At 34.4% G+C, this 27,203-nt stretch overlaps 2 protein-coding genes and 1 long non-coding RNA gene across 14 annotated transcripts in view; 1 reads left to right on the top strand and 2 right to left on the bottom strand.

Annotated features, from left to right (window-relative positions):
- The window catches only part of LOC113608137 (uncharacterized), a 21,549-nt gene extending 17,052 nt beyond the window's left edge, over window positions 1-4,497 (bottom strand). The window contains exons 1-2 of one of the 2 annotated variants that reach the window (XR_003428221.1): window positions 3,930-4,497; window positions 2,236-2,415 (exon numbers count right to left, since the gene is read on the bottom strand). This is a non-coding gene — a long non-coding RNA (uncharacterized LOC113608137). Of the gene's footprint in view, window positions 1-2,235 lie in introns of both variants that reach the window. The other variant, XR_003428220.1, reaches the window with a different exon arrangement.
- SLC24A5 (solute carrier family 24 member 5) overlaps window positions 1-12,777 on the top strand; it is a 19,582-nt gene extending 6,805 nt beyond the window's left edge. Inside the window, exons 3-9 of the mRNA XM_027084232.1 lie at window positions 4,894-4,977; window positions 5,066-5,169; window positions 5,514-5,614; window positions 7,304-7,587; window positions 9,696-9,902; window positions 11,834-11,935; window positions 12,427-12,777. Coding sequence (XP_026940033.1) covers window positions 4,894-4,977; window positions 5,066-5,169; window positions 5,514-5,614; window positions 7,304-7,587; window positions 9,696-9,902; window positions 11,834-11,935; window positions 12,427-12,749 — 1,205 coding nt within the window. The 3' untranslated portion in view covers window positions 12,750-12,777. The remainder of the gene's footprint in view (window positions 1-4,893; window positions 4,978-5,065; window positions 5,170-5,513; window positions 5,615-7,303; window positions 7,588-9,695; window positions 9,903-11,833; window positions 11,936-12,426) is intronic.
- Window positions 12,069-27,203, bottom strand: part of MYEF2 (myelin expression factor 2) — a 180,902-nt gene continuing 165,767 nt past the window's right edge. For 8 of the 11 annotated variants that reach the window (XM_027084225.1, XM_027084223.1, XM_027084224.1 and 5 more), the window contains 8 exons: window positions 25,618-25,719; window positions 24,047-24,097; window positions 23,683-23,751; window positions 23,280-23,378; window positions 22,905-22,976; window positions 20,949-21,157; window positions 20,818-20,869; window positions 13,307-13,477 (listed from right to left, as the gene is read on the bottom strand). In XM_027084225.1, coding sequence (XP_026940026.1) covers window positions 13,314-13,477; window positions 20,818-20,869; window positions 20,949-21,157; window positions 22,905-22,976; window positions 23,280-23,378; window positions 23,683-23,751; window positions 24,047-24,097; window positions 25,618-25,719 — 818 coding nt within the window. In that variant the 3' untranslated portion in view covers window positions 13,307-13,313. Of the gene's footprint in view, window positions 13,478-20,817; window positions 20,870-20,948; window positions 21,158-22,904; window positions 22,977-23,279; window positions 23,379-23,682; window positions 23,752-24,046; window positions 24,098-25,617; window positions 25,720-27,203 lie in introns of all 11 variants that reach the window. The other 3 variants (XM_027084221.1, XM_027084222.1, XM_027084231.1) reach the window with 3 other exon arrangements.

The following is a 27,203-nucleotide window of genomic DNA, read 5'->3' on the forward strand; positions in this document are numbered from 1 at the left end:
GATCCTTTGAAGTATAACATGTCTTAAGTGAAAATGATCTTAGTAAGGTTTTCAGAAACATACTTAAATAAAATATTTACTTTTTTATTAAAAATTTATTCTTATTCACTCTGCTTTGAGCTAATATTTGCCCATGTTCTACTTTGTGTTTCAGAAATAGACAATAAGAAAGAAAGGCAAGTTTTAATTCCAGGTAGAATTAATTCTAAATTGATAAAATTGAAAGGGAGTGGAATAATTCTGTGAGTATGGCATTTGGATAGCCGACAGTTTCAGGGGATTGTTTGATTCTTAATCCTTATGAAATTTACAGAGGCAAAGCCTTTCCAAAGAACAAAGAATCTAAGAATAGCACTTCCTCCCGCCACACAGGCACTCATTCTCCTCTTAAGAGCATTTTCATCCTCTCTGTTTTTCTTCTCCCTCTGATCTAAACTAATCTAAATTTAAAATATAAATAAATACATTGTGGTCACCTTGGATTGCATCTAAACCTACCCCAGGTATATGGATCTAAATAAGTGCTAAGTGGTCTGGATATTACCAAGATGCTATTCAGGAACAGGCAATGATGATGATGATGATAATAATAAAGCTATGTATTAATCTCTTCACTTACATGGGTAACAGAAAGAGCAGCTTTTTAAATTCAAAAAGGTCTAGCTGCCCATCCCATCTCTGCAACTACTACCTATGTGACTTTGGGCAAGTTATGGAGACAAAACTCAGGTAATTGTGAGCTTTGGAGATAAAATGTCTTACATATGCTTTATATGATAGACTTAGGGCAAGTGGAAATTAATTAATGTTAAAGCTGTTAGATTAGGCCATGGGGGAGTCTTTCTTTTTCAGTGGAATCAGGCCTTTCAAAACATTATACAGAGTTTCAGAATTTATTCCGTTATAGCTCAGACAAAATATGAGATGATAACTCTAAAGTACTTCAAATGTTTTTATTTCCTGTTAAAAGCACCACAGAGATATACATGCAGTTGTACATTGAGGGGCTAGGCATTTATTTCAATGATGCTGACTTCACTCAAAACATTTCTAGAATATATTTGGAATTAGTATCAGAACCAATTTTGCAAATCATAAAAGACATTGGTTTGCTGTCATACTTCATTTTGAATAGAATTACTCAGCATGCCTACCCACCCTAGTCACTAGAGTTGGGTCTGAATGACTTTTAATTGCTTCCAAAATTCAAATCCATTCACAAGGCATGAAAATTTGCTATCACTGAGGACTTTACAAAATTGTGCCAGAAGACACCAAATTGCTTATAGCCTTCTCTTGTAACTCTATTAAACGCACATGGTGAAAAGAACTGGAAATACATAAAGAACGGTAGCAGTGGTTAAAATACAATGTTAAAATTATAAATGATCCTCCCCATTGTTTTCTCCTCCATTTTCTAAATTTTCAGCAACAAAGGGGATTTTTATTTATAAAAGGAATTGATTTAACAGTAAGAAGCAGTATAGAGGCTTAAGGCATAGAATTTATATTTTTTGTAAAAATTGATAATATTAGAAGATACCTAAATATTGTGTAGTCCAACCCTCCATTTTACAGATGGCAAAATACAAGACTTGTCTGAATGACTTATCTAAAGTCTCACATCAAGGTAGTGGCAAGGCCAGAAGCCAGGTCTCTATTTTAGTTTAAAACTCTTTCTACTGTATTTCCAGAAGAGGATTTTCAAAAACCGTTACAAACTTTCCAACATGGTACCAGAGAAGAGAACATGCTTAAGAAAAAGTCTGATGAGTTCCAGTAATCAGTTCATTATCATAAAGTTGCACTTTATATAAACAATGTAATATCTAAACCTATAAAGAAAACTCACCTTGAACATTTCCACTATATCCTGAAGGAAATATGATTATTCCTTTAGAGTAATAGAGAGGGAAAAAAGTAATAGCTCTTGGGAGAGGGGGGAAACCAGAACAATTTATCTTTAATAATAAACTATAGCAGAGAGAAATGCTACCCAAGGGTCAGTGAAGACAAAGCCAGTCGATTCTAAAGTTCAAAGGTATAAACCATTTTATAAAATATGCTCAGAACCTTAAGATATAACTTGTTAAAATATCTTTGAAGTTTTTACACATCCATCTGTACAGAACCTTTCTTTTCATAACTCAAATAGAGCCCAGTGAATAGCAACAAGCTTTATTGTTACTGCCTTTTGAGAGTGAAAGTGCTCAAAAGGGCCACCTATTTTCCTACCTTGCAACAGCCGGATGGATCACCCTTTCTCTCTCAAGACTGAATTTTTCTAATGAAGCATTCTTCAGCCAGCATTAAATGAAGATTGGCCATTCACACTTCAGCTGCCCTGAGTTTAGACAGTTACTTCAAGATGAAGCACTTTGTTCTTTTTTAATTTCCTCCACATATTATCGAGCCCTGGTTTGATTTGAGAAGAGAATTCATGGTAATATCACTAAATTTATACATTCTCTGGAATATGCTGGAAAACGTCCAAATTATTCCTGACTCCCATTAGCTATTTTCCCCCTAGCAAGGAATGGAACAGTGGTAGTTATGTACCAGTGCCGTGAGGCAGGAAAGAAAATGACTCAATTGTCCCCCATAATTGGCTTAAGTGCCATTCTTATATTATATTGAGTTTCTGTGATGAAACAGAAATAGCACTGGGTTTAGAAGCAACAGACTTGTGGTTTATGCCCTAATTCCTCACATTTAAGATCCTTGCTCTCCATGTAACTTTTAGTTACTTAACCTTCTGGACCTGTTTCTTTATCTGTAAAATGGAAATACCACCACTCACATCTGAGGATAGCTGAGATGATTAAATTATGTACATGATCGTGAACTGTATACCATGAATGTAAGATATTATTTACTTCATACATAAAATGAAAAAGTTAAGAACAGAACAACATGCTTCATCTTGTTCTATTTTAAGTTTCATGGCCAATTGGTCCTACTACATATCAGAGTTGTAGTAAGAGTATAAATACGATATACTATATATATACTATATATTTATATGTAAAATTACTCTAACCAGTATAAGAAATGCTATGAAATGTCACTTACATAAATGATTACTTCTCTCTCTTCATTAGTCACTACAAGTAGATGATCATCAAGCAAGGTGACCAAAGGAAAATAGTAAGGAATAGGATAGAGAGCCTGGATTAGATAATTCCGACTACCCTGAGAGGATTTTTCACAATGGAGGCTTAACAGGTGGCCCAACAAGCTGGTTGGGCCTCTGAGACCAGATGATCTCATGGGGATAAAAAAGATGACTGCGGCTGGTATTACCAGCAAGCAACACTGTGGATGTCTTTCCAAGCACTTCCCATATTCTTCACAATAAAAGCCCAAGTCCTTGCTAGGATCCACAAGGCCTTACATGATCTAGCCACCTATTACCTTTGACCTCATCATCTACAGCTCTCCTTCACACACTTTATTCCAGACACTCCAGTCTTTTTCTGTTTCTTGAACACGCAGGCTAGCTTCTACCTCAAATTCTTTGCACTCACTCCATCTGCCTAGAATACTCCTGGGTCTATGTGAGGTTAGCTCCCTCACTTTGAAGTCTTTGTTAAGTTACCATCTCAGTGAAGTCCTTTCTGGTTACCCAATCTAAAATTACAATCTTTCCTCCATGACATTTTATATCCCCCCACCCTGCTTTTGCTCCTAACATAATACATAGTTTTCTTATCCTGTCTGTTCTCACTATAATTAAATTCCAGAAGATGAGAAACGTTTGTCGGTTTTGTTGCTGCCACATTCCTAGCACATAAAAAAAGCATCTGGCATACTAGGTAGTCAATAGATAAATAACAAATAAATGAACAATAGTCAGGTGTTCCAGTTATCTACAGCTGCTTAACAAATCACCCCAAAACTATTAGCTTAAAAGAACAATCATTTCATACCTCTCACAGCTTTGGGGGTTTACTGGCCTCAGCTGAGTGGTTCTTGCTTGAGGTCTCTCATGCAGTTATAGTAAGAAGAGAGGACTAGAATTATCTGAAAACTCCCTCCTTCACATGTCTGGTGCCTGGGATGGGAAGATTCAAAACTGGGGGGCTGCACCAGCCAGGGTTCCTCAGGGATCTCTATTTCTATGTGGGCTCTTCACAAGGTCTTTCCAGTATGGTAGCCAGGGTTTTTATGCGATCACTTAGGGCTCTGAAGCAAATGTTCCTAGAGAGAGAAAACCATGAGAAAGTTTTGTCACCTTTTATGCCCTAGCTTCAGAAATATTACGGCTCTGCCATACTGTTAGTCAAAGCAGTCACAAAGGCTCATCTAGGCTCAGATGATGTAAACATAAACTCCACCTTGTTTTTTGTTTTGGTTTGGTTTTTTGATAGGGAATGGAGAAGTTCTGGAAAATCATGTGGGCAGAAATATCGTAGCTATTTTTGTTTTGTTGTCACACCGCCAACAACAAAAGGAATCAGTAATGTCAAAGGTAGATGTCTCAGCAGAGAAGTAGAACCTGATGTGGACCTGAGAGTGAGCGACAGGTAACGGTCCCCACAGGCAAGAATAAGGAAATACTGACCACAGGTGAACGGGACTCAACAAAGCACACCAGAGTTTGAGAGTCTGGAAAGACTGAGTGTCAAATATCAGTAGAGATAGCAATAACATCAACAAAGGATTGCTATCAAAGCCTTGGAAACCTGAGTTTTAGTTCTAACTTTGACACTAACTTTCTGACCTAGGGTAAATAATGCCTAGCACGCTGCCTCTATTGGCTATTTTCCAGCTAAAGTTAATATTAGTGATTTTCTGTGAAGGTGTAGCTTTGATATATATATCTATTTAGTTATAAAGACATACTTTCATTTGTCACTTTACCAGGCATAACATAATCTCATTTGTCTTCAGCCTTTGGATTGTCCCAGAATGTTGCAGGTGCAACTTTTATGGCAGCCGGTAGTTCAGCTCCTGAATTGGTTACTGCTTTCCTAGGTAAATATTGCTCCTTATATTTTTTCTTACTCCATGTGATTTGATCTTCTCCAAGTCAATACTAACTGAGCTACTATCTTGCTTATAGGTGTATTTATCACAGAGGGCGATATTGGCATCAGCACCATTCTTGGATCTGCAATTTATAATCTCCTTGGCATCTGTGCAGCCTGTGGCTTACTATCTAACGTGGTATGTAAAACAACTTTATTCAACAAAATTTATTGCCTTGACAAATTATAAGAACCGTTCACAGTCTAGAACAAACAAGGCACTAGTAATGCGTTCAATTAAATTTATTAATCGGTAGAAAAACAACATGTATTCAATTTTAAGTTAACCCACAAATACCTCTTGGTCAAATTTATGAAAATCAGACTAGGTTTAGAAACACAATTTTTCTTAAAATTCCTTTCTCTATGCAATATGCAAAAGGCAACAATATTTAGCTACAAATATACAAACAATTTTATTATTGCACTAAGCAAGTACTTGAAGAAGTTACAGTGTAATGGAAAACATTAATTATTTTATAGGTTTCAACGCTATCATGTTGGCCCCTATTCAGAGACTGTGCAGCATACATGATTAGTGTAGCAGCAGTTCTTGCCATAATATTTGACAACCAAGTTTACTGGTAAGCTTGAATAATCATTATTCTTAATGTAAAACAGTTACAGAGAGGATTTTTATAAAATTCTGATGGTTTAGTAACATTTCTTTTTTTTTCAAAAATGTTATTTCAATCACTTCTCAATTATCCGCCACTTCCGTACATTTTCCCTGTAGGTCTCTGAGCTAACCCCCTCACAACCATTGCTAGTTGGGTTCTTCTCCCTTCTTTGCAATTCTTTAGTCAAGTCAGTCTTTTTTCTATCTAACCACTGGATGTTACCACCCTTCTTTCTCTCCACTGACTTTCTGTTGAGAAGATCTCCCAACTTTTGTTGTCCGTTAAAGCCCTAACAGGTGGCTTCTTCATCTATTGGGTGGTTTACCTTGCTTCCGTTAAAAGTGACCATGGTCACAAGATTGGAGAAGATGACAAAGGAAGTAAAAGAAGTTCCTTTAAATTCCTCCAACTTTCTCCCTGATGTTCATTTAGTAAGAGGAACTATAGCCTTCTTCCTCTAAAAATCAAAAACGTTTAGGTTTCAATATTAAAACCTGTTTGCTTTATAATCTCCCCATGCCTTGCTGTCCCAAGAAAATGAAAAAGGGGGTGACTTAGTGAACAGATAGTAATCGTTTCAGCTAACGAGTAGGTGTTTATCACTACACTAGGAATCTTAACGGATAAAGAAATGTGAAACACAGCCATACGGATTGTACATTGCCCAATGCCAGAGATCACCAGAAAAATAGAAAACACTGTAAACGGCACCCCTCTGGAATACTACAATTTGGCAGTGCTGCATCAATACCTGCTATCAAAACACTTTAAACCTCGCAGGGAGCAAATTTTTTAAATGAATCATCCTGAAATCTAGCCTGTCTCCCAAGGAAAGACTGTTGGTTACAATGGGGATGCTTCTGGGACTTAGCAGTTGTCTGTAAGGGGACAGTGACTGTGAGAGCATCCAAGCTAATGCTCCCCCCCATTAGGGAAATCAAGAACTCCGTGCTTTCAAGCTGTAGCAGAGACTCAATGGCTATAAAATAAAAGGTAAATGCAAGGTTCAAATGTGATGGTATTAGCTAATGAAAATCCTTTAAACAGCAAGCCAGAGTACAGGAAAACGGTTCTCAGTGCCTTAGGTATAATTTTATTTTTGAGAACATCCTTGCTTTCTTGTGAATGCAAGCCAAACTCATTTACATTAAAATCTTCGAAAAATCTCTGTATAGCAAACTGAAAGGCTCCAGCCAAAGTCTAATATATTCTGAATATTTTACACAAAATTCCTATACAATTGAAATGAACAAATACTATATGTTCTTATAATTATTATATTCTTCCAATGACCTGAGGTGGAGAATGCCCATCACTATTCATTAGTTTCACTTTTATTTTGAAAGTCTATAATTACTATTATGTTTAAAGAACTTTTTATGCCTGCCATTAGGAAGGATTCTACAAATTAAGACAATGAATTTATCATCTTTGTTTTTGAAATACAGAAAGGACAGTGTCAAGCTTTCATCAATACATTTTTATTAATGCTGTAACCAAAGGTGGACACATCTGCAAAACCAAAATATATGTAGAACATTTCTGTTCTATTGCTGCATTAGAAAATTAAGCAGATACTGCCCCAAAGCTACTAACTCTAAAATAACTTTCACATTTTTAATTGAAAAACACACAAATTTCTCTAATTTATAGGTATGAAGGAACTTCACTGCTTTTGATATACGGATTGTATGTTTTGGTGCTGTGTTTTGACATTAAAATTAACCAATATATTATAAAGAAATGCAGTCCTTGCTGCACCTGCCTTGCCAAAGCAATGGAAGAGAGAAGTGAACAACAGCCACTGATGGGATGGGAAGATGAGGATCGACCATTCATCCGTAGGCAGTCAAGAACTGACAGTGGAGTATTTCATGAAGATTCTGGCTACTCCCAGCTTTCCATAAGTTTACATGGTCTTAGTCAGGTTTCTGAAGGTAATAACCACATCCTGGCTACTATTAAGTCTATTCACTAGCAAAACTTAATTTCATTTCAATTCATTAAGTACTATATACTTACTATGTAAAAAACACTACGGGGATTAAGGGATGATCAAGAGGCAGACCTATCCCTAAAGAAGCTTCCAATACTACAGGGGGGGAAAAAAAAACCCAAATAGCTAAAATGTGAACATTTAAGTACTGTAAAGAGAAACAAATAACGCATAACTGTGGTTCCTAAACGGGACAGATGGTATAAAATTTGATGAAGATGGTTAGATAGGAAAGATTATCACGGAGAAGGGAGCATTAAAACTAAGCCTTGTAGAATAGTAAGATTTTAACTAACAACCTGATTTCTGAATAATAAGTAACAGCTATTGAAGTCTAGACTTCAATAGCTGTTACTTATTAGTCATAAGTAAATGATGCAGAGATAAGAGTAAAGAGTATTCCATGGACTGACAAGGAAATAACATGAGCAAAAGGTCTGCTCAAGTACTAACATAACTGGAGCACTGCATGTGCAGAATGGAAGCAGAAGAAAGGTGGATAGAAAGGAAGAGGAGAGAGTCTTAAATGCTAAATTAAGAGTGTTTGCAGGTTTGTGAGCAGAGAAATTATCAGAACTGAAATATGGGATAAAAGACATGGAGGTCTTTAAGAGGCTACAAAACCAACTGATGTGTTTAACAGATGTCTAGACAAAGTGAAGGCAGGGGGGGATACAAGAGAACAGATGTGAGACATTGCAAAGGGAGCATCACCAAGACCAGGCCACTGAAGGGCTACTTGGGAGCAGAGATAATTCGGAGGCTTTTGATCATGACTGATTAAGAAGATGAGAACACCACTTACAAAAACTAGGAATTAAGGAAGAAAAGCTGGTGTGGGAAAAAAGAAAGTAGGAAGGAAACAGTTGAATTTTAAACATGTCATTTGAAGCAGTAGCAAAACACTTAAGTAAATATATTTAGTAGGAAGTCGAATTCAGCTATGGCCAGAAATACAAATTTGGTGGTTATTTTTTTTATAAAGTGGTTGTAAGAAACAGATTCTAAATTTTATTTAGTAGACAGGGAACTTATTCTAATTTATTACCTTAAAAAGTTAAAGTATGACTTTTACCCTTCTTACAAAAATTATAGTTTCTAGTCTTTCAGGCGCAAGAGGTACACACGTCTAAGTTAAATTTTATAACAAGAAACTCAAAAGAACCAGTCCAAACATTTTTTATCACACTAAAATTATATCTGTTACTTTCTGGCCCATTGGCTGAGGCTTGGCAAAAAATTTTTTATGAGTTATTTTACTAGCATTCGTTGTAATGTGACCTAATATATGGGTATAGTATTTTATAAATGCCATACAAATTTTAAACAATTTTAAAGTGAATTCCCCTTTTTATTGAATATATTATTGTCTTCCACTAAGTATTGAATTTAAAAAACATACTCAAGTCTTATAAGTTACATTGTAGATTCTATACTAGTGCCTATTTTCTTAAGGTTCTTTCTAAGAATTGTGGTCAATTCTGTGTTTGGTAAATTAATCAAAGAAAATAATGAAACAAGTCCCCTAAAGACACTTACAATGAGAATTAGAAATATTCAACTTAATAAAAAGATTATGCTATAATTATCTTATACTCCCTAAGTATACATTATGTGATACATAGGGCAGGCTGGAGGTACCATCAATACTGGGAAATGGAAACAACGGGGATAGCTAAGGTAAGACAGCCAGTTAATCCCATAAGCAAAAGTTACTAAAGACCATCCACACTGTAGAAAACCAAGAGATGTTGAACTGACACTTCATAAACATTATGTCTCTAACATACTTAGTGAATGATCCAAGACATTTTGATGGATTTAAGGCCCCAAATCAAGAAACGCTGAGTATCACATTTTACACCGTCAGCCCTGAAGTCTCAATTAGTTTCTTTGCCAGCAATATCAGTAATGAGGTATTCGAATGTTTTAAATAGCCTCTTAAAAACTGATACAGCTAATTTATTTCAATACAGCTCTCTAAATGAACATTTCTAACTTAATTGGCCACTTGAGAAAACTCAAAATCGTTTAATTTTTCCTTAACAGATCCACCAAGTGTTTTCAACATGCCTGAAGCAGACTTGAAAAGAGTTTTTTGGGTACTATCCCTTCCCATTATTATACTACTTTTTCTAACCACACCAGATTGTAGAAGAAAGTTTTGGAAAAATTACTTTGTGATAACCTTTTTCATGTCAGCACTGTGGATATCTGCATTTACATATATCCTGGTTTGGATGGTCACAATAACTGGTATGTATCTTAAGCATAAGAGCACAATTTAAAAATAAAATAATCAGTTTTATATAAGAACAAAGCATATATTCACTAAGTGTAGTCTAGTTAAAGAGCAAATTTTTTTTCAGTAAAGACTAAAGATTAGTGCTATTTACAGAAAGATTAAATATTAATACACCAACAAGCTCATTCAGGTTTTGTGAGTTGTATATCACATGTCAACTATATTCTCACTGTTATATACAGCCCAGGGGTACAAGTCAAAGGAATGTACATGTTATAAATGAAATCAAATTCACAGAATGTCTTTCTATTATGCTAATAATTAAATCACATTGCATGGGTGCACAATATAGTCTTTATATTGAATTCCATTCCATAATAAAAAATATAGCAAGGTGCCAGTGTTTTGAGAAAACGATGGGTACTCACTGTTTAACTGGATTACATTTTATTTTGCTTTTTAATATGGGAATATAAACGTAGTATGAAATGAATAAAAAGGGTACAAAATAAAGTTTCATTTTAGGTTTCTACTACCTTCATGATTAAGATTTAACTATTACTGCTTGGTCGTAAGTAGCTCTAGTCCCACAGAACTCCTAGTCCAGAAGGAAAAACTGAATATAAACAATGAACAAAAAAATCAGGAATTTCTCCCAGAAAGGTTAAGCTGAATGGACTTATATCATAGGTGAGCAAACCACCACCTGTGTGCCCAAATCACTGAGTCTCCTTTTGAGAGTTAAGTTTTACTGGACACAGTCATGCCCATCAATTTATATATTATCTATGGATGCTTTCACATTACACTGGCAGAGCTGAATAACTGCAACGGAGATCATATAGCCTGCAAAGCCTAAAATAATTACTATCTCACCCTTTCGAAAAAAATTTGCTGACCTCTGACTTTTCTCAAATTAATATATGACTTAGAATAGTATGCTATTCTATTTCTTTTTCTTTTACTTTTTTTTAAGAGTAAGATGAAAAAGTCCAATAGCTTGCATATTAAAACTCTAAATTTTCTCAGACAGATCACATTTGACATTAGGAAAGCAAGAAAAGAACAAAATGAAGTACTAGATCATAGAACAGTCCCCAAGATGATAAATATTAGTGTTATTTATGTACATATGAACTCTGGCAAACCAGTAACAAAATTAACAACCAATTACAATTCCAGTATCAATATATAAGCATGCAATAAATACGCTACTTGAAGTTCTTCTAATTAACATTTTAAGAAAAAAAAATTCTAAAGTAAGTTTTCAATTACAATATTAAGAGCAGTTACAATTACTTTTTTTTTTTAAACTTCCCTCTAGTTGTGTTTCCCAAAATGAATACATTTATGAAAAATGTTGAACTGACATCAGACTTAACACAAGTATTAAACTGGGACCATAAAGTTAGAAAGACTCAAGCCGAATCCTATTCTGTTTTCCTCAGATTTATGATTTCCCAAAGAAAACACTAAACTAAGGTCTGTCACTAAAGTAGGAATTTAAAAGCGCATACCGTGTTAACACATGTACAGCTTAAAAACAGCTACAAATAATTTGCTTAAATCTGACCTCTTTAGCAAATGTTTTTAAAAGGGAAAAGAGAAAATGACCAATCTCATTAGCATATTTTAAGCAACAGCCTTGACAACAGTGGACAGCCAAAACTTCTGTAAGCATACCAGGCAAGGAAATTACTCCTTGGTAGAATTTTGTGTATTAAATATCGATATCTGTCATTAAAAATCTGTGCTACCTGGGTTACCAATTCACCAATATTATTCAAATATTTTGGTAGCTAAAATCTAAGTAAATACATATTGGTTCTGAAATCTAAATATGCCTATTTTCTTTTTCAGGAAAGAAATATCTGAAATATCTGCAGAGAACAGTTAGCGAATCTGTAAGATTTGTAACTTGTAATATCTATGTTTATTTCAGGGGAAACATTAGAAATTCCAGATACAGTAATGGGCCTTACTTTATTAGCAGCAGGAACAAGCATACCAGACACGATTGCAAGTGTGTTGGTTGCAAGAAAAGGTAAGAAGTAGGTCCCTCAAGCTGCAGTGCCCTTCTTAAAAGCCTGGCTGAAATACACTGAGCAAAGGTAACTTTAAAATATTTATTTCCTCAGTAACATACTTTGAAGAAAAAAAAAGGAGTGACTCAGAGGAAGGATTTACTATTTAATAGCAGATTAATTTCACTAAATCTAATCGCCCAAGTAATATTCATCTGAAATGTGCATTAAACCATAACCATGTTAGAATGAAAAGCAACAAGTAATCTACATACCTTATTGAAAAATGGTTTAATAAATAAAGATAATTATTATTAGATAAATAAAGGTTAAGACTTTAAATACTAACCCCCCAAAATTTAAAAATACAAATTCATTAAGACTTTTCCTCTAATACAACAATTTTCCAAAACAAACAGAGAAAGTATCCAGTGTTTTTTCTTATGAAGCTTATTAATAAAATACAGTATTGGTGTGCATATTTTAACAACATGCTTTTTTTTTTTTACAGGCAAAGGAGATATGGCTATGTCTAACATCGTGGGATCCAATGTGTTCGATATGTTGTGCCTAGGAGTTCCATGGTTTATTAAAACTGCATTTATAAATGCATCTGCTCCTGTAGAAGTGAACAGTAGAGGACTAACTTACATAACCATCTTTCTCAACATTTCAATTATTTTTCTTCTCTTAGCAGTTCACCTTAATGGCTGGAAACTAGACAGAAAGTTGGGACTAGTCTGCCTATTATTATACTTGGGGCTTGCAACATTATCAGTTCTGTATGAACTTGGAATTATTGGAAATAATAAAATAAGGGGCTGTGGTGGTTAATGTTATGTGGAAAATGTGAATGACGGGGAAGGGCTGAGAAGGAAAACTCCATTTCTCCATTTAAGTCAAATAAAAAATATTCTGAACTTTAGAATCTAAAACTTACTTACAGTAATTCTTTATCACCAAGAAAAATTTAAAACCAACCAAAATCATATCCTAATTTGTCTGAGCCCTTTCTTTTCAAGGACAATTACATATATTAAACAGAAGTTTTGAAAAAACCATCTATGTTTTACCTTACAATAAGTTGATAAAAGCTGGGGACACTTGAACAAACAAATCCCACTATGCAGAACTGAAAATAACAAGAAAATGGCTTATTTCATTAAAAATAGTATAACCATTCATTTAAACTGAATGACCAGACTTGCTGTCTTTAAAAATCCAAACTTGAGATTAACAAAAATCACAGTATATTAACACTATACTGTTAAAAGCTGGTGGGAGTTTTAAAAGTTCATCTTTACAACTTTTGTAAGCATACAGTATTACTTAAAAAAATGACTTTTACTAGGAGATTCAGCAAAACAGATGTAAGAATGTTCCAACCGTGGTTTCAAATTATGCATTACGATCCAAGCGAACATCAATTTCTCTGCCACTGATTTTTATGCCATTCATTATTCTGCAGGCTTTTTCAGCTGATTCTGGGGAGTCAAATCTGACCGTTCCACAGCCTTTTGACTTTCCATTCTCCATTTTTATTTCTGCAAACATTACATGACCTATAAAATAAAAATTATAGAATTACTAGTCTGTTTAAACAGGTTCCATTTCACTGCACAGGTTTGAAATTTCTCGTAGCCAATGAAATGATAACTTGGCTAAAAACATCAATGATTTTAAAACAGCACATCATATAAGCATTATTCTCGTCATTTTATATTCTGAATATAATGCAACTCATATAAAGTAATGAATATATACAGGTTATAATATACAAAATTGAAATCAAAATAAATTTGCTTAGGATTTAATATTTTATTAAAATAAAATTTTTTAATGTTAAATCCTTACTTCTAAAGTGAATTTTATAGCAAGATAAGGTAAGCTAGCACAAAATGACACCAAGTCACCATGCCTAATAACAAACTTACAAATTCAAACAAAATTATTTTTAGAAAAACAATTGCTCTTTTATGCCCAGTCCCCTAATCTCTCTTCCCTCCCTTTTATCCTCCATTTCACTCTTTTATCCCTGAAAACAGTAGCAACTGCCCAGAAATTTAATTTTTACCAGGCCACAAAGAGCTCCGCTAATTCTGCTTTTCAACCACAGTGCCAAAGTCATTTATTCAATATGACAATTTGAACTCCACATGTAAGAGTGGCACCAAGTATATTACAGAAACAGGCATGGACGAGATACTGTAGATTTAAATCAATAAAAGTAGAAAACAGTGATGATAAGAGCACAAAGAAGAACCTTAGAGAAACTTCCAGGAGGAGGAAAACCAGACAATGGTTCTGTTTATAGTTAATATCATTACTGACTCTATACAGACTGGTATTTGAAATAAATGAATATCATTTATCAAAATACGTAGCCATAAAAATCCATCATCCAAACCAAAAACTTCAGAGAGTAAAAGGGAGAGTTAATAATAATTACACACAAATGACAGATGTAAACATTGAGACTATCCCCAGGCATACAAGGATGTATGATAACCCAGTTCACACAGATTTAGATGTGAGGTGACTACTTGCCATGTTTCCCTCCCGTTGAATATTATAGTTGCCAGATCACTATGGGCTAATTTTAGTCTGGCAATAAAATCAAACAGTCAGACATATTTAGTTCTATAAAGGGACAAAAAAAGGAAAAGGGGGGAAGGTAAAAGAAAAGGGCTTGGGCTTCCCTGGTGGCGCAGTGGTTAAGAACCCACCTGCTAATACAGGGGACACAGGTTCGAGCCCTGGTCTAGGAAGAGCCCACAGTCCGCGGAGCAACTAAGCCCGTGCACCACAACTACTGAGCCTGCACTCTAGAGACCGCGAGCCACAACTACTAAGCCCACGTGCCACAACTACTGAAGCCCGCACGCCTAGAGCCTGTGCTCTGCAACAAGAGAAGCCACTGCAATGAGAAGCCTGCGCACTGCAACGAAGAGTAGCCCCCGCTCGCCGCAACTAGAGAAAGCCCACGCGCAAAGACCCAATGCAACCCAAAATAATAAATTAATTAATTAATTTAAAAAAGGGCTTATCAAAAAATTGCATAAGCCCTTTCCAGGCGATGGGATGAACTTTTAATCCCAATGCATGAGTAAGATTTTTTTTTCCTGTTTAAATTTTGATCTGAATGATTTCTACAACATCCTAGGCTACTTTTCTTCTTTTGTTTATTCATCCATCCCCGCCCTGCCCCATTACTGCGTTTTTTAAAAACCAACTGATAGGTAATCACTCACCCACTCAATACTAATTAAATGGTTCAAGTTAATAAATATCACACTGAACCAAAACCATGATCTGTAACCCAAGCCAGGCAGTCTTTAACTGTGTTCTAAAAGTTATAAAACAGACTAATTCCCAGAGAAATTATTATAATGGTTAAAGTAGATCCAAAAACTTTTTAACTTACAACAGGTAAAAAACCAAACACACCCCTGTGCACCATTAGTGGGAATGTAAACTGGTGTTGCCACTACAGAAAACTGTATGGCAATTCCTCAAGAAATTAAAAATAGAACTACCATAAGATCCAGCAATTCCCCTCCTGGGTACTTATCCGAAGAAAATAAAAACACTAATTAAAAAAAGATACATGCACCCCTATGTCCACTGCAGCACTATTTACAACAGCCAAGATATGGAAGCCACCCAAGCATGCACTACTCAGCCATAAAAAAGAATGAAATCTTGCCATTTGCAACAACATGGACGAACCCAGAGGGTATTATATGCTAAGTAAATAAGTCACAGCAAGATAAATACTGTATAATTTCACTTATATGTGGACTCTAAAAACCAAAAGAAATGAACGTAACAAAACAGAAACAGTTATACAGAGAACAAACAGGTGGCTGTCTGAGTGGAGGGGGCTGGAGAGAAGAAAGAAATAGTAAAGGAAGATTAAGAGGTACAAACTTCCAATTGCAAAATAAATGAGTCACGGGTATGAAAAGTACAATGTGAGGAATATAGTCAGTAACTACGTAATATCTTTTTATGGTGATATATTGTAACTGGATTTACCGTGATGATCATTTGAAAAGTACGGAAATATCGAATCACTATATTGTGTAACAGAAACTAACATAGGGTTGTAGGTCAATTATACTTCAAAAGCAAAGAAACAAACTCATAGAAAAAAAAAAAAAGAGATCATTTTGTAGTTACCAGAGTCGGCAGGTGGAGTGGAGAGGGGAAACTGGAGGAAGGGAGTCAAAAGGTACAAACTTCGAGTTATAAGATAAATAAGTACTAGGGATGTAATGTACAACATGGTAAGTGCTGAGTGTTACATATTAAAGTTGTTAAGAGAGTAAATCCTAAGAGCTCTCATCACAAGGAAAATCTTTTTTTCTATCTCTTTAATTTTGTATCTATGGGATGATGGATGTTCACTGAACTTCTTGTGATAACCATTTTATATGTGTAAGTCAAATCATTATGCTGTACACCTTAAAATTATACAGTGCTATATGTCGATTCTATCTCAACGAAACTGGAAGAAAAAATTTAAAAAAAATACAGAAATCACATTTTCTAACAAACATCATAAAATGAAACTGGAGACTATATATATATATTTTTTAAAGCTTTAAAGACAAATGCAGAGCAATTTCCAGAGTCACAGTCCTCTTAGTATCTCAAATGCTGGGACCTGAAAAAAAAGCAAGTTTAATTAAAGAAGCATACCTTGGTAAATGGGAGCACTTTACAGTGATTTTGAAGAGGACTGTGGAGAATTTTCAAGAGTTTTTAAGGTTAAATGTTCTTCATTATCCTAAATTTATCTGTTTTTCTTAACATAAGTATCCCACCATAGGTTTACTAGCAATACTAAGGTTCACTCAAGCAAGAAATCTTCAAAACTTCAAAGGAAAATATGTAATAATCTCTTGCAAAATCCGTTAATCTCCCAGGACAAGTTTCTCTTTTCTTCTCTTAAATTTCCTCTCTTTTTAGGAATCATGACTCAAACCCCCAAATTCCTGACCTCACAGTGATCTCAAGGCTTTTCTAGCTGACAAGGTCTATCAGCTAAGATACTTGAACCTTCTTACAGTTTGGACACGCAGGTTTATAGAGAAAGTAACTTATAGATACTTGTTTCACGGTTAGATTGCCCCCAAAAACCCCTAGGTATAGAACTAGAAAGTTCTGTTTTCTAACTTTCTTCTTAATCCCATAAAAACACCAACTGAGATATATTCTTTTCTAAAGATAAATAATTGAGGAGAAAAAAATTTAGTTTTAATTAATTAAAATCAGACTTCTCTGGTTTTGTACATGCTCCAAGGACTCTTAAATGACTGAAATATCTACTGATCTTGTGTGATTCCAAGAAAAACAAAATAGGGCTGCTATTTTAGCAACAGTATAAAAGAGTATGCAATGAGAAATCAGTATTACAGTAATCAAAAATACTGCTGTTACATATACTAACTACAAAAAATGACTCTCCTACAATATAAGAAACCTTTCTGCTTTATTTAACTCAGCCTATTAAGTAATCTTGTGGGGTATACTCTGGAAAATGATGATGTAAAAGCGTATCTAAAAACTGACCAAATTAAAGCATAAATAAATAAATAAATGGTTTAATAAAACCTACTTCCAAAGTACAGCTGTAACATAACCACAGGACAAGAAAGCAAAATCAGATATTCTACAAGAAACTATAATTATGATACGGGGGACAAAAAACAAAGTTTGATTGTTTCTTTACAAACAAAAGAAAGTGACTATCTATGAATATTCTTCATATATTGTTTTTACTCTTACTGCATTATTTTTACTGTTATTTTAATCTAGAGTCCACTAGCCATGCTTGAAGCACCATGTGTTTTAGTAAATAAAATCCACCACAAGTCTCCATTTTCTATGCAGGTAACAGGTAGCATACTGATGTAAAAAATGAAAATAATGGAAACCTGTGGAACAACGTTATATTTGTTATGGTTTATAGCAGGAATAATTAAGAATGGGCTTTCCTTGCTCTGCAGTTCTAAAACACACTAAGCCAGAGTATAGTTAAAGTGTACAGACAATATGGAAGTTTGAAAAACTACACCTATTTGACTTCATTAACACAACCTGAACTAATGCGGGGTCCAACTCTGAATGGGTTAGTTATTTATACTCAGTCTTCTTAAAAATGTGTATTGAGGAATTACATAGAGCAAAATAAAAGAAGATCTACTTTACTATACTCACTTCCTTCTCATCTTGTTATATTTGGGGATATATGAATACATTTTTTCCTGAATTATACCTGCTAAGGAAATGTTGTATTGAGGGTTATTTAACTCATACTCCAACATTTTCTCGATCTTTGTAATTGCCCCACCAAGGACAATTAACCACTCTAGACATCTAATAATCAGAGGGCTTGCTGATGGGCCATTTACTAGCAGTTACTGTCTAGAGGAGAGCATGGAGTACCACTAGACTCCTACTAAGAAGTAATCAAGAGAATATACTTACTCACCTTAGGCTCAGGGGGTTAAAAAAATAGCAAAAAACTGACTTCTACTGTGAAAAGGGGCACTACTGGCTTGGAGCAGGTTAAAAAGAAACTTTCCATTCTAAGAAAGAAAAGCTAAGATTTGAAAATAAATAAAGTGATGTGTGGCAGAAAAACAGATGGTTCAGTTCATACAAGCCAGATAATTTCCATAGTTGTCAATAGCTGGACACTTAATTCTATAAATTATTACTGTAACTTATCTTCCTTTCCATCAATGTAAGTTCAAGGTTAAAAACAGGAAGATGGTAGGAAATTATTTACTATGGTATTACCTTAATATAAATCTGAAAGTCAAAAGCTTTTACAATTAGAATTGAGAAAACAAAACCAAAAAGCATTACTCTCATGATATAATAAAGACTGATCAAAAAGGGACATAAAAATAGAGCTAAAATAACAGAGTTAAGCACTTTATTTTATTGGCTAAAATGTTGTACAGATTTTTTAAATGTAGATTTGGGGACTAGTTTTTCCTTTTAAAAAATGTTTTTGAATTGTTGATGTCCTTCTGTCAAAACAATGCCAGCAACAAGTATAGAAGCCCACCAAAAGACCTCAAATTTGCTGCAAGCCTTGCTCATATCTGATCTTGAAAGGAAATCTGCCTACGTACAAGGAAACAGTCAACTCAGTTTTGGTCACATTTTCACTAATGTCATTTGTTTGCCCCACTTTGTTCTTTATCTTGTTTCATTTCTACTTTTTAAAATAAAGTCATATGTCATCTGGAGATTCTTCTTCACTGAAACTACAACAGCAGGGATTATCTATACTTGCTGCCACCGCTCCTCATTTGATGGATCTCACTAAGGCCGTAATATGCTCATTTCCCCTGTAGCCTATGGGATTCACGGGTAGATGCTGCTTACTCATCCTGGTAGATCTCCTTACTCCTACAAAGACTACCAACACCTCAAAACAACTTGATAATTCTGCTTTCTCTTAGTAGCAACTATTTACTAGTTGACTTGTTTACAACAACTTTTTTATCAATAAAAATTATCTTTCTCTTCTTTGAATAAAATGTAAATAAATATAAAAGATGATCAACAAAAAGGAGCCACTAGAACATTGTAGACAGATCCACACTGTATGTTCTTTGAGGGCAGGGGTAATATCTTACTTTCTTCCCTTTCTAATCCTAATGATGAGCAGACTACCAAAAATACAATATTTGTAGATTTACTTAATAAATAACCAAATAAATGAATGAAGATCTTTTCAGAATGCTTAACTCATTCATAACATTTAATAAACTCCTATACGTGCAGAGGCAACGAAATGTGCTAGAATAAACAGATGATGGTTCTTGCCCTCAAGAGCCTCCATCTGGGAGGGAAGAAAACATGTGAACAGATTACCACAAGAAAAGTTAGGTATAAAGTACTCTGAGAACACATTAGAGAACAGTTTCCAGAAGGATCACTTTGATCCCCTGTGACAGTGGCTACAAAGGTTACTTTTGTGGGAGAACACTAAACTTATCCCCTTCATGATCTCCAGAAATTAAAGGTATATTCCAAATACTCTTAACTTTCCATTAACTCTCAAAGGTTGAATATACCACTTTTACTTAGCTATTTTTCATCATTATATCCCACCGACATAGTTGTACTATTAATACTCTCTGGGTTACCATGCAATAGCAAAAAAAAACGAGCAGGAAATCTGTTACTTTGTTCTACTCACACTAAATCTCTCATCATTACAAAAAAAAGGCCCTCTTTTAAAAGTAATAAACCACCTAATCATCTACAGACCTAATGAATATATTACGGTCGTATAGGTAGTATCATTATAGCCAAGAACAGTTTATAAAAGGAACAGAAGGGCCGCCAGAATGTACCTGTCTAAGGCATTCTAGGCAGTGGGTTCTACGCTATCAGCTAAGTTTCCTTTATTGTATAGGTGACAGAGTGCGCAGAACGGGTCTCATCTATTAACTCCATATCACTTGGATGTCAGCATTTCATTGGGTCATGTTGACAAAGCACTGTACTACATTATAAACAAAGAAATACATATACCATTCGTTAGTATTTCCCACATAAAAAACATCCTTTTAAATTCAAGCAATGATGATATAGTAACCATTTAAAAATCAGGTAATAAAATAAGCCCTTTCTTTATCCACAGGAGACAATGACAGACTGTACTCTAAATCTTGTTATTTAGTAGTAATTTGCACTGCTGTACGTCAGAGGATAGCAAAATAATTCATTTCTTTGAAGTGGAATTAAACCTGTCATACTACCCAGGAATAAGCATCTGGACAGGTAAAGGTCTAAGCAGTATTTAAAAGTTTAAAATCAATTTTTCCTCCATAATCAATATCAATATATCTACAGTCATTGGCATACTTACCACACTGACTGAATTTCTCTTTTAGTTTCTGCCAAGTCAAGTCAAAAGGCAGCTAGAATGAAAAAAGGTATTAGTAACAGATATACAAGGAAAAAAATAATTTTAAGTATACTTTACATTTAGTTGCTTACATTTCTGACAAATATCTGGTTGCCTTTGGAGCCTATTCTGTCTCTCATTCCGCTTCCCATAGGACCTGATAAAAATCCTCGATCCATATCGATGCTCCTTTCCAGTATAGCTCCTATACCTGGTCCCATTCTATCAAAGCTGGAACTCATCCGATCCAGTCCCATCCCCATTCCTCCAGTCACACTGTTCATGCCACCCATTCCACCACCTGGATTTTCAAGAAGGGAAGGGAGGATTTGGGAGTTTGGTGTTTTTGTTTTAAGAACAGAAGGAAAAGGAGAAGGAAGAGGAAGAAGGAGAGAAAGAGGAGGGAGAGAATCATTTTTGAGAAAGAAAGAGAGAAAAATTAATTCATTTATGTAATTAGACAATATATAAATAAAATTATTTTTATACACACAATATAACAATCTTCCAAGGAACAGATTTTAATTTTGTATATATTCAGTTAGTCGAATGTTAATGGCTAACTGAATCTGTTCATCCTATTATACATATACATTTCTAAAAAATTATATCCTGATCATAAAACGTAAGTTATATAAATTTTCTATCAATGACTTTATTCATTAATGTTATAGTAGTTTGTATCCTCACTTTTATCTTTTAATAATACCAAGCTTAGTAATTGTTAGAACAAAGACATATGGGGTAAATTCAAATAATTACAACTACAACATATCAACTGTTGCTCTCATACTGTCCTACATCATATTCTTTTCCTAGCTTACCTTTCACCTCAGTATCTTGTTTTGTATACAATTGCTCTTTTCATATCAATTCAATTTTCAATAACCACAGAAAAAGCTAACTTTTAGTCTCTATGTTATACAGAACTTGTGGAGATAACAACAAAAACTGGAATCACACTCTTTTAGCCAGAGCTTAAAAATCTAGCTTGTAGCTCGTACCCACTTGATTCTTATACATTGAGTCCCCTTTAACTATTGCAATCCTACTCTTTCTCAATCGTATCCTTTTTTCTCGTACCCAATATCCCCACTCTAAAAATTAACATCACCCTCAAATTGGCTTTCTGTGAATAACATATATAAAATTAGGGGAACAGAAGTATAAACACTGAGGTGAAAAAGGAAGGTAGGGAAGTTATGATTAACAGGAAAATGGCCAAGGCCAAAAAGATGATGAAAAGAAGGAATAAAATGAGAAGCAAGGTACAATGGAAGTACCTTCAGCTGACAAGATATTTTAACTCACTCTTAGAAGAGTTCAAGTAGACTTTGTTTCCTATTTGTGAGATTTCAATCAATTAAAGGAAGTCGGTAACTATGGAGAGCTCACATAGACATGGTTCAGTAAGCAACATGGGTCAAAAACTAAGCCTTGTGTTAAGGGTTAATATAAGGCCTAAAATGTACTAGTGGAAACAGAGGGAAGAAATTTGGCATTCCCCAGTTTTGCAACAATAGTACTCTTGATTCTATCAAAGAAAAGGTTTAAGAAGCAAGGAAATAAGCATTTCTTTTAACCTTGCCCTCAACCTCAGGAGGTCTCCAGAAGTGTTAGATCTGAGGTGATTCACCTGCATTTACCAAAAGACACAATATTTTTTCACAAATGAAATAAGCTAGTCTCCAACAGCAGTTATAAGCAAAGAAACAGAGTTGGTGCTAAAGCTAATGTTGTTCGTGACATATGATCAGAAAAAGCCCCAGATTCTTTAGTTGGAATAAAGGTTCTTGAATTGGGTGACAGTTAACACATATTCTGGTGTTAGTTTAGAAATGTCAAAGAAGTAAAATTCAAAGTTAGTTAAGAAATTTCCAACAGCAATAAAACAGTAAAGCTCAATAAATATCAAAGTTTCTCTAAATTATGACAAGTCATATCAACATATAAGAACAAAGTATTACAATACTACAGTAACTACTCTTGCAAAGTTTTTTGCAAGTATTCAAATATTACTGTAAAATTCTAGTAAAATTTAAACCTACTTATTCCAGATCCTACTGGACCCATGTTAGAAGCTCCTATTCTTCCTGCAAACCCTCCAATCATTGCACTGCCTAAACAAGGATGGAAAGATAATATACTAATTAATTTAAATAATCATACTTTAAAATTCCCAAGGTATTATGCTCTCAGAAGATGTACAATAACTGAAAAGTATAAAGTCTTCTACAAATAGGGTTCAAATATGTAAGACACTGAAAAAGAGAGCTAGTACATTAAAACCTCTGAAGTATTTTTCTTCAAGTAGTAAATTGCACGAAACATTATAAATTTCTAATTTTTCATACAAAAAAAGACAGCCAAACTTTGAAAAAATACAACCTGCAGAAAGAAAAGAAGTAAACAGCCAGCCCTACCAAGTCTACCAAAGGAATCTCCAAAGCCTCGATTTATTCCAATATCACCACGTCCAAAATCTCTCTCCATGCTACTAGTCATCGCACCACGGTATAGCTCTGAAAAGATTATGCAACAAATTAACCCTTTTTCAAGTATTATCAATAAACAGTAATCCATTTAGGAACTTATTGAAACTAAACTGTAATGACAGCAAAAGCCACAATACAAGAAGTCCATGATTTACCCAACCTACTTCACATGCCACAGATATCCCAGTTCCGCTCTGCCTGTCCCTACCCCTGGTGCCCATACATCCTCTGAAAACATCTACAGTATCCATTCCTAAGTAAAGGGGGGACATTTTTAATAATGGAGAAAATGAAATGTAGTATACACATCCCACTATATACATTTACCTACCTCCCATTCGACCAACTCCTCCAAATCCTCCCATGCTACTCATTGCTTCCAGACCACCAAACCCAATTCCTATGGAATAAAGGTTAAGTTTGAGATCTGTCAGTTATATAGCTGAAAGGTATATTTTGTAAATATTAAGTCTTATCAGTAAGCTCTTCATCCACCCTACCTTGTGCAACTGCTTCTTAACACATCACCTTCCATATCCCTTAAGTATGTACCAGGCTCAATTTCTGCTAGCAGCCTTTAGGACGTGAGCCAACAGTAAACCGTGACTTTTGTTTCCCTTGGAATTCTCAACATAGTTTCTAACTTACTAAACATGGTGATGGGTACATACAAGAAAACAAATGCTTATACATACCTCCTCCAATTCTATTCATTCCTCCAAAACCTGGACCATCCATTCCCATACCTCAAATAAAATACACAGTATGTACTTTCAGTAAATCTTATTTTAATGACTAAAGAATGACATAATGCAACACAGCAAAATAGATACCAATGGTCTAGTCACAGTGGAATACTAGAGAAGCAGCAGGGCACAGATGGGACGGTTTAAAGTGCTATGCCACAGCAGGTGTCTAATCATGAGTCTTCAAAAAGGCCTCTTTGAATATTTATTAGACAAGAAAACAAAATTCACTGGTCATACTCACATTCAGTTAGAGAATATCTAGGACTAGGTAATCGTTCATTTTTTTTTTCAGCTCAGACACACAAATATCACTACAGCAGATTGAGAGATCAGGTCAGAAAGTAAGGACTCCTTTAAACATGGCAGCTAAGGGAGCAGTAAAAAATGAAAGAATAAAAATAGTATGTGTTTAGGAGGGTAGAGGGCCTAAGAGTAAGGGAGAAGATTTCCATCTGTTTAGACCATAATGATTATCATAACTACCCTCACAATTTAAAATGTAACTATAGCATCTCAACAAAAATAGAAACCAGATAGCATTAATTAGTCCATCAATTAAAACAGCAATTCTCAAAATATGGTCTAAGGACCTTTGAGGGTTCAATAGGTCAAAACTCCTTCATTATCCAAATAACACTAAGATATTGACTGTTTTACTCTCATTTTCTCATGAGTATAAGGTGGAATTTTCCAGAAACTACATGATAGATGACACTGTAACAAACTGAATGCAAAAGCAGATACAAGAGCATGACTGTCTTGCATTAAGCCAAACATTAAAGAGATGTACAAAAAGGTGAAATAATATCACTCTTCTCACTAGTTTTTGTATTGGAAAATACAATTTATTTTCTTAAAAATTACATTTATTTTAACACATAATGTGTTTATCATTGTTATCTTAAATAAATATGTAAATTTTTTAAAATTTCTAAGTTTTAATTTCAAATACAGTAAATACTGACAAATATAACCACATAAGCAAAAGCACTTTGGGGTCCTCAACAAATTTTAAGAGTATAAAAGGGTTCTGAAATCAAAAAGTTTAAAAATCAATCTTCAAACATAAACTGTAGGTTAGTCTACGTGAATAGCCAAACAGCTATCTGAAAAGCTACCCTCCCAACTAGATATTCAAATTTAAATTGCTTATATGGTAGTATTTCAGCCATTCTACAAATACTGTATATCCATGATACACAAGGCATAGACTATGTTGAATATTCTCCTTCTACCTTAAAGACAATTCAAAATCTAAAAGGCTAAAGGCTAGCTAAAAGTGCTAAAAGGCTAGCTGTAACGTGGCTGCCCTCAGAGGAACCCTCCTGACCTTCTGTTCAACCTCTTTCACGTTCTCTGCTCGCAAAGGTTTCATTCCTTTTTCAGACTAAAGTAACATCTTAAATATTCAACTATAAACTACAGTCCTTTAAATATTATTACAAACTAGTAAATATAAGCTTTACAATGTAGCAAATGTATCATTTAAAAAGAAACAATAAAGTTAGAATACTCACCACTTGGACCTAAATTCCCCATTACACCACCTATGTTCAACTGGCTGGCACTAATAGGCTGTCCACCTGGACCAAGTCCCATTCCAATGCCTCCAAGACCACCTAAAACACAAATAAGAATATTATTACCAACTCTTATATGATCAACTAACTGGCACTGAAAAAATTTTTAAAGCTATATGCCTGTAGTAGTATTTCTAAAATTTCGCAAATTTGTAAATAAGAGCACCACAGTTCTTGTTTTCATTGGAATGCAGCACATTGAAGCCTCACTATAATATCATTTACTAATGAGAAGTGTTTTATGAAGCAGATCCATCTTATATCCCAGTTAAAGGCATACTGAAAAAGAGTAATGAAATACCAAGAGGATTTTGAACCACCTTATAAATGACATACATATCTGAAAATAAGAATCTTGCTTGAATCTGTAGACCCTCTTAAAACCTAGGAATTACTTTTCAGATGGTTCAAATCAAACTAAAAAGTCAACAAACATGAAAACATTGAATAAAGCAAACATTATATTACCTAGTTTTATCACTGAAATAAATATTTATATAAACAAATATATTTATTTATATTTATATGGTATTTTAATTTATTTATATACTATGGTATACAGTGTTTTCACATCTATTATCCACAGATGAGGTAATTTTTGAGACCGTTAAGTTACTTGTACAATGCCATTTAACTACGTGATTAAGCTAAAGACTAGAATTCAAGTTTTCTGTCTCTAAATCCAGTATTCTTTTTACTTTCTCTCTTAAACTAAGTTCACTGAAAAGAGACTGTAAGAAGACAATCTGATGACTTAAAGACAGTGGGAACTGTTTTATTCTACTAAATCTGAGTTTGACTTAAAAGTTCTTGCTAGTCAATGTAGCAATTAGTAAGTGGTAAGGGCTGAGAAAACCATATACTATATATATATTTTTAAAAAGAGTACAGAAGCATGTCGTGTTAAATTGGAGAAAGATCAATGTGACCTGGTAAAAGAAATATCTTTTTTAGCTCAGTCCCTAAAAATGGTTCAAAGCAATAGCACACTTCACTATCAACAATGCTCATGTCTACACCTAAAACTCTTATTTTCTTCTCTGACATCATTCTTCACTAAAAGGAACCAGGCCTCTTTGAAAGTAGGCCAATCTCATGTCTTTGAACAAGAAAAATCTTCATGGATCTGGGAAATCCCATTCTCACCAGAAAGTAATAGCAGAGGCATAGGAAATGAGAGGTCCCCTCTTGCCAAGTTATAATAATTTGAGAAAAAGAAGTGGGGAGAAAGGCAAAAAATAGGGAGGTTAATAATAATTAACTTAACTAAAACAACAAACTGATTCTGTTAAAGTCTATGAGTTCATATTACATCTCAATAGAAAAGAGTACATAAAACCATAAATCTTAAAAAGAACAGATATAAAAGTATGAATGTAATTTTTAAATCTAAATAAATTGAAAAGTACTAACAGTGGAAAATAAATCGAAAGCCCCTACTTTATAAAACCAGGATATTAAAAGATGACACCCTGAGTGATAAGGAAGGGCAGGAAAGGACTGCCCTACAAAGGGAGAACAGG

The sequence above is a fragment of the Aethalodelphis obliquidens genome, unplaced genomic scaffold (genome assembly GCF_003676395.1).
Source record: "Aethalodelphis obliquidens isolate GAN/ISIS:26980383/991018 unplaced genomic scaffold, ASM367639v1 scaffold51, whole genome shotgun sequence".
Classification (NCBI taxonomy): Eukaryota; Metazoa; Chordata; class Mammalia; order Artiodactyla; family Delphinidae; genus Aethalodelphis; species Aethalodelphis obliquidens.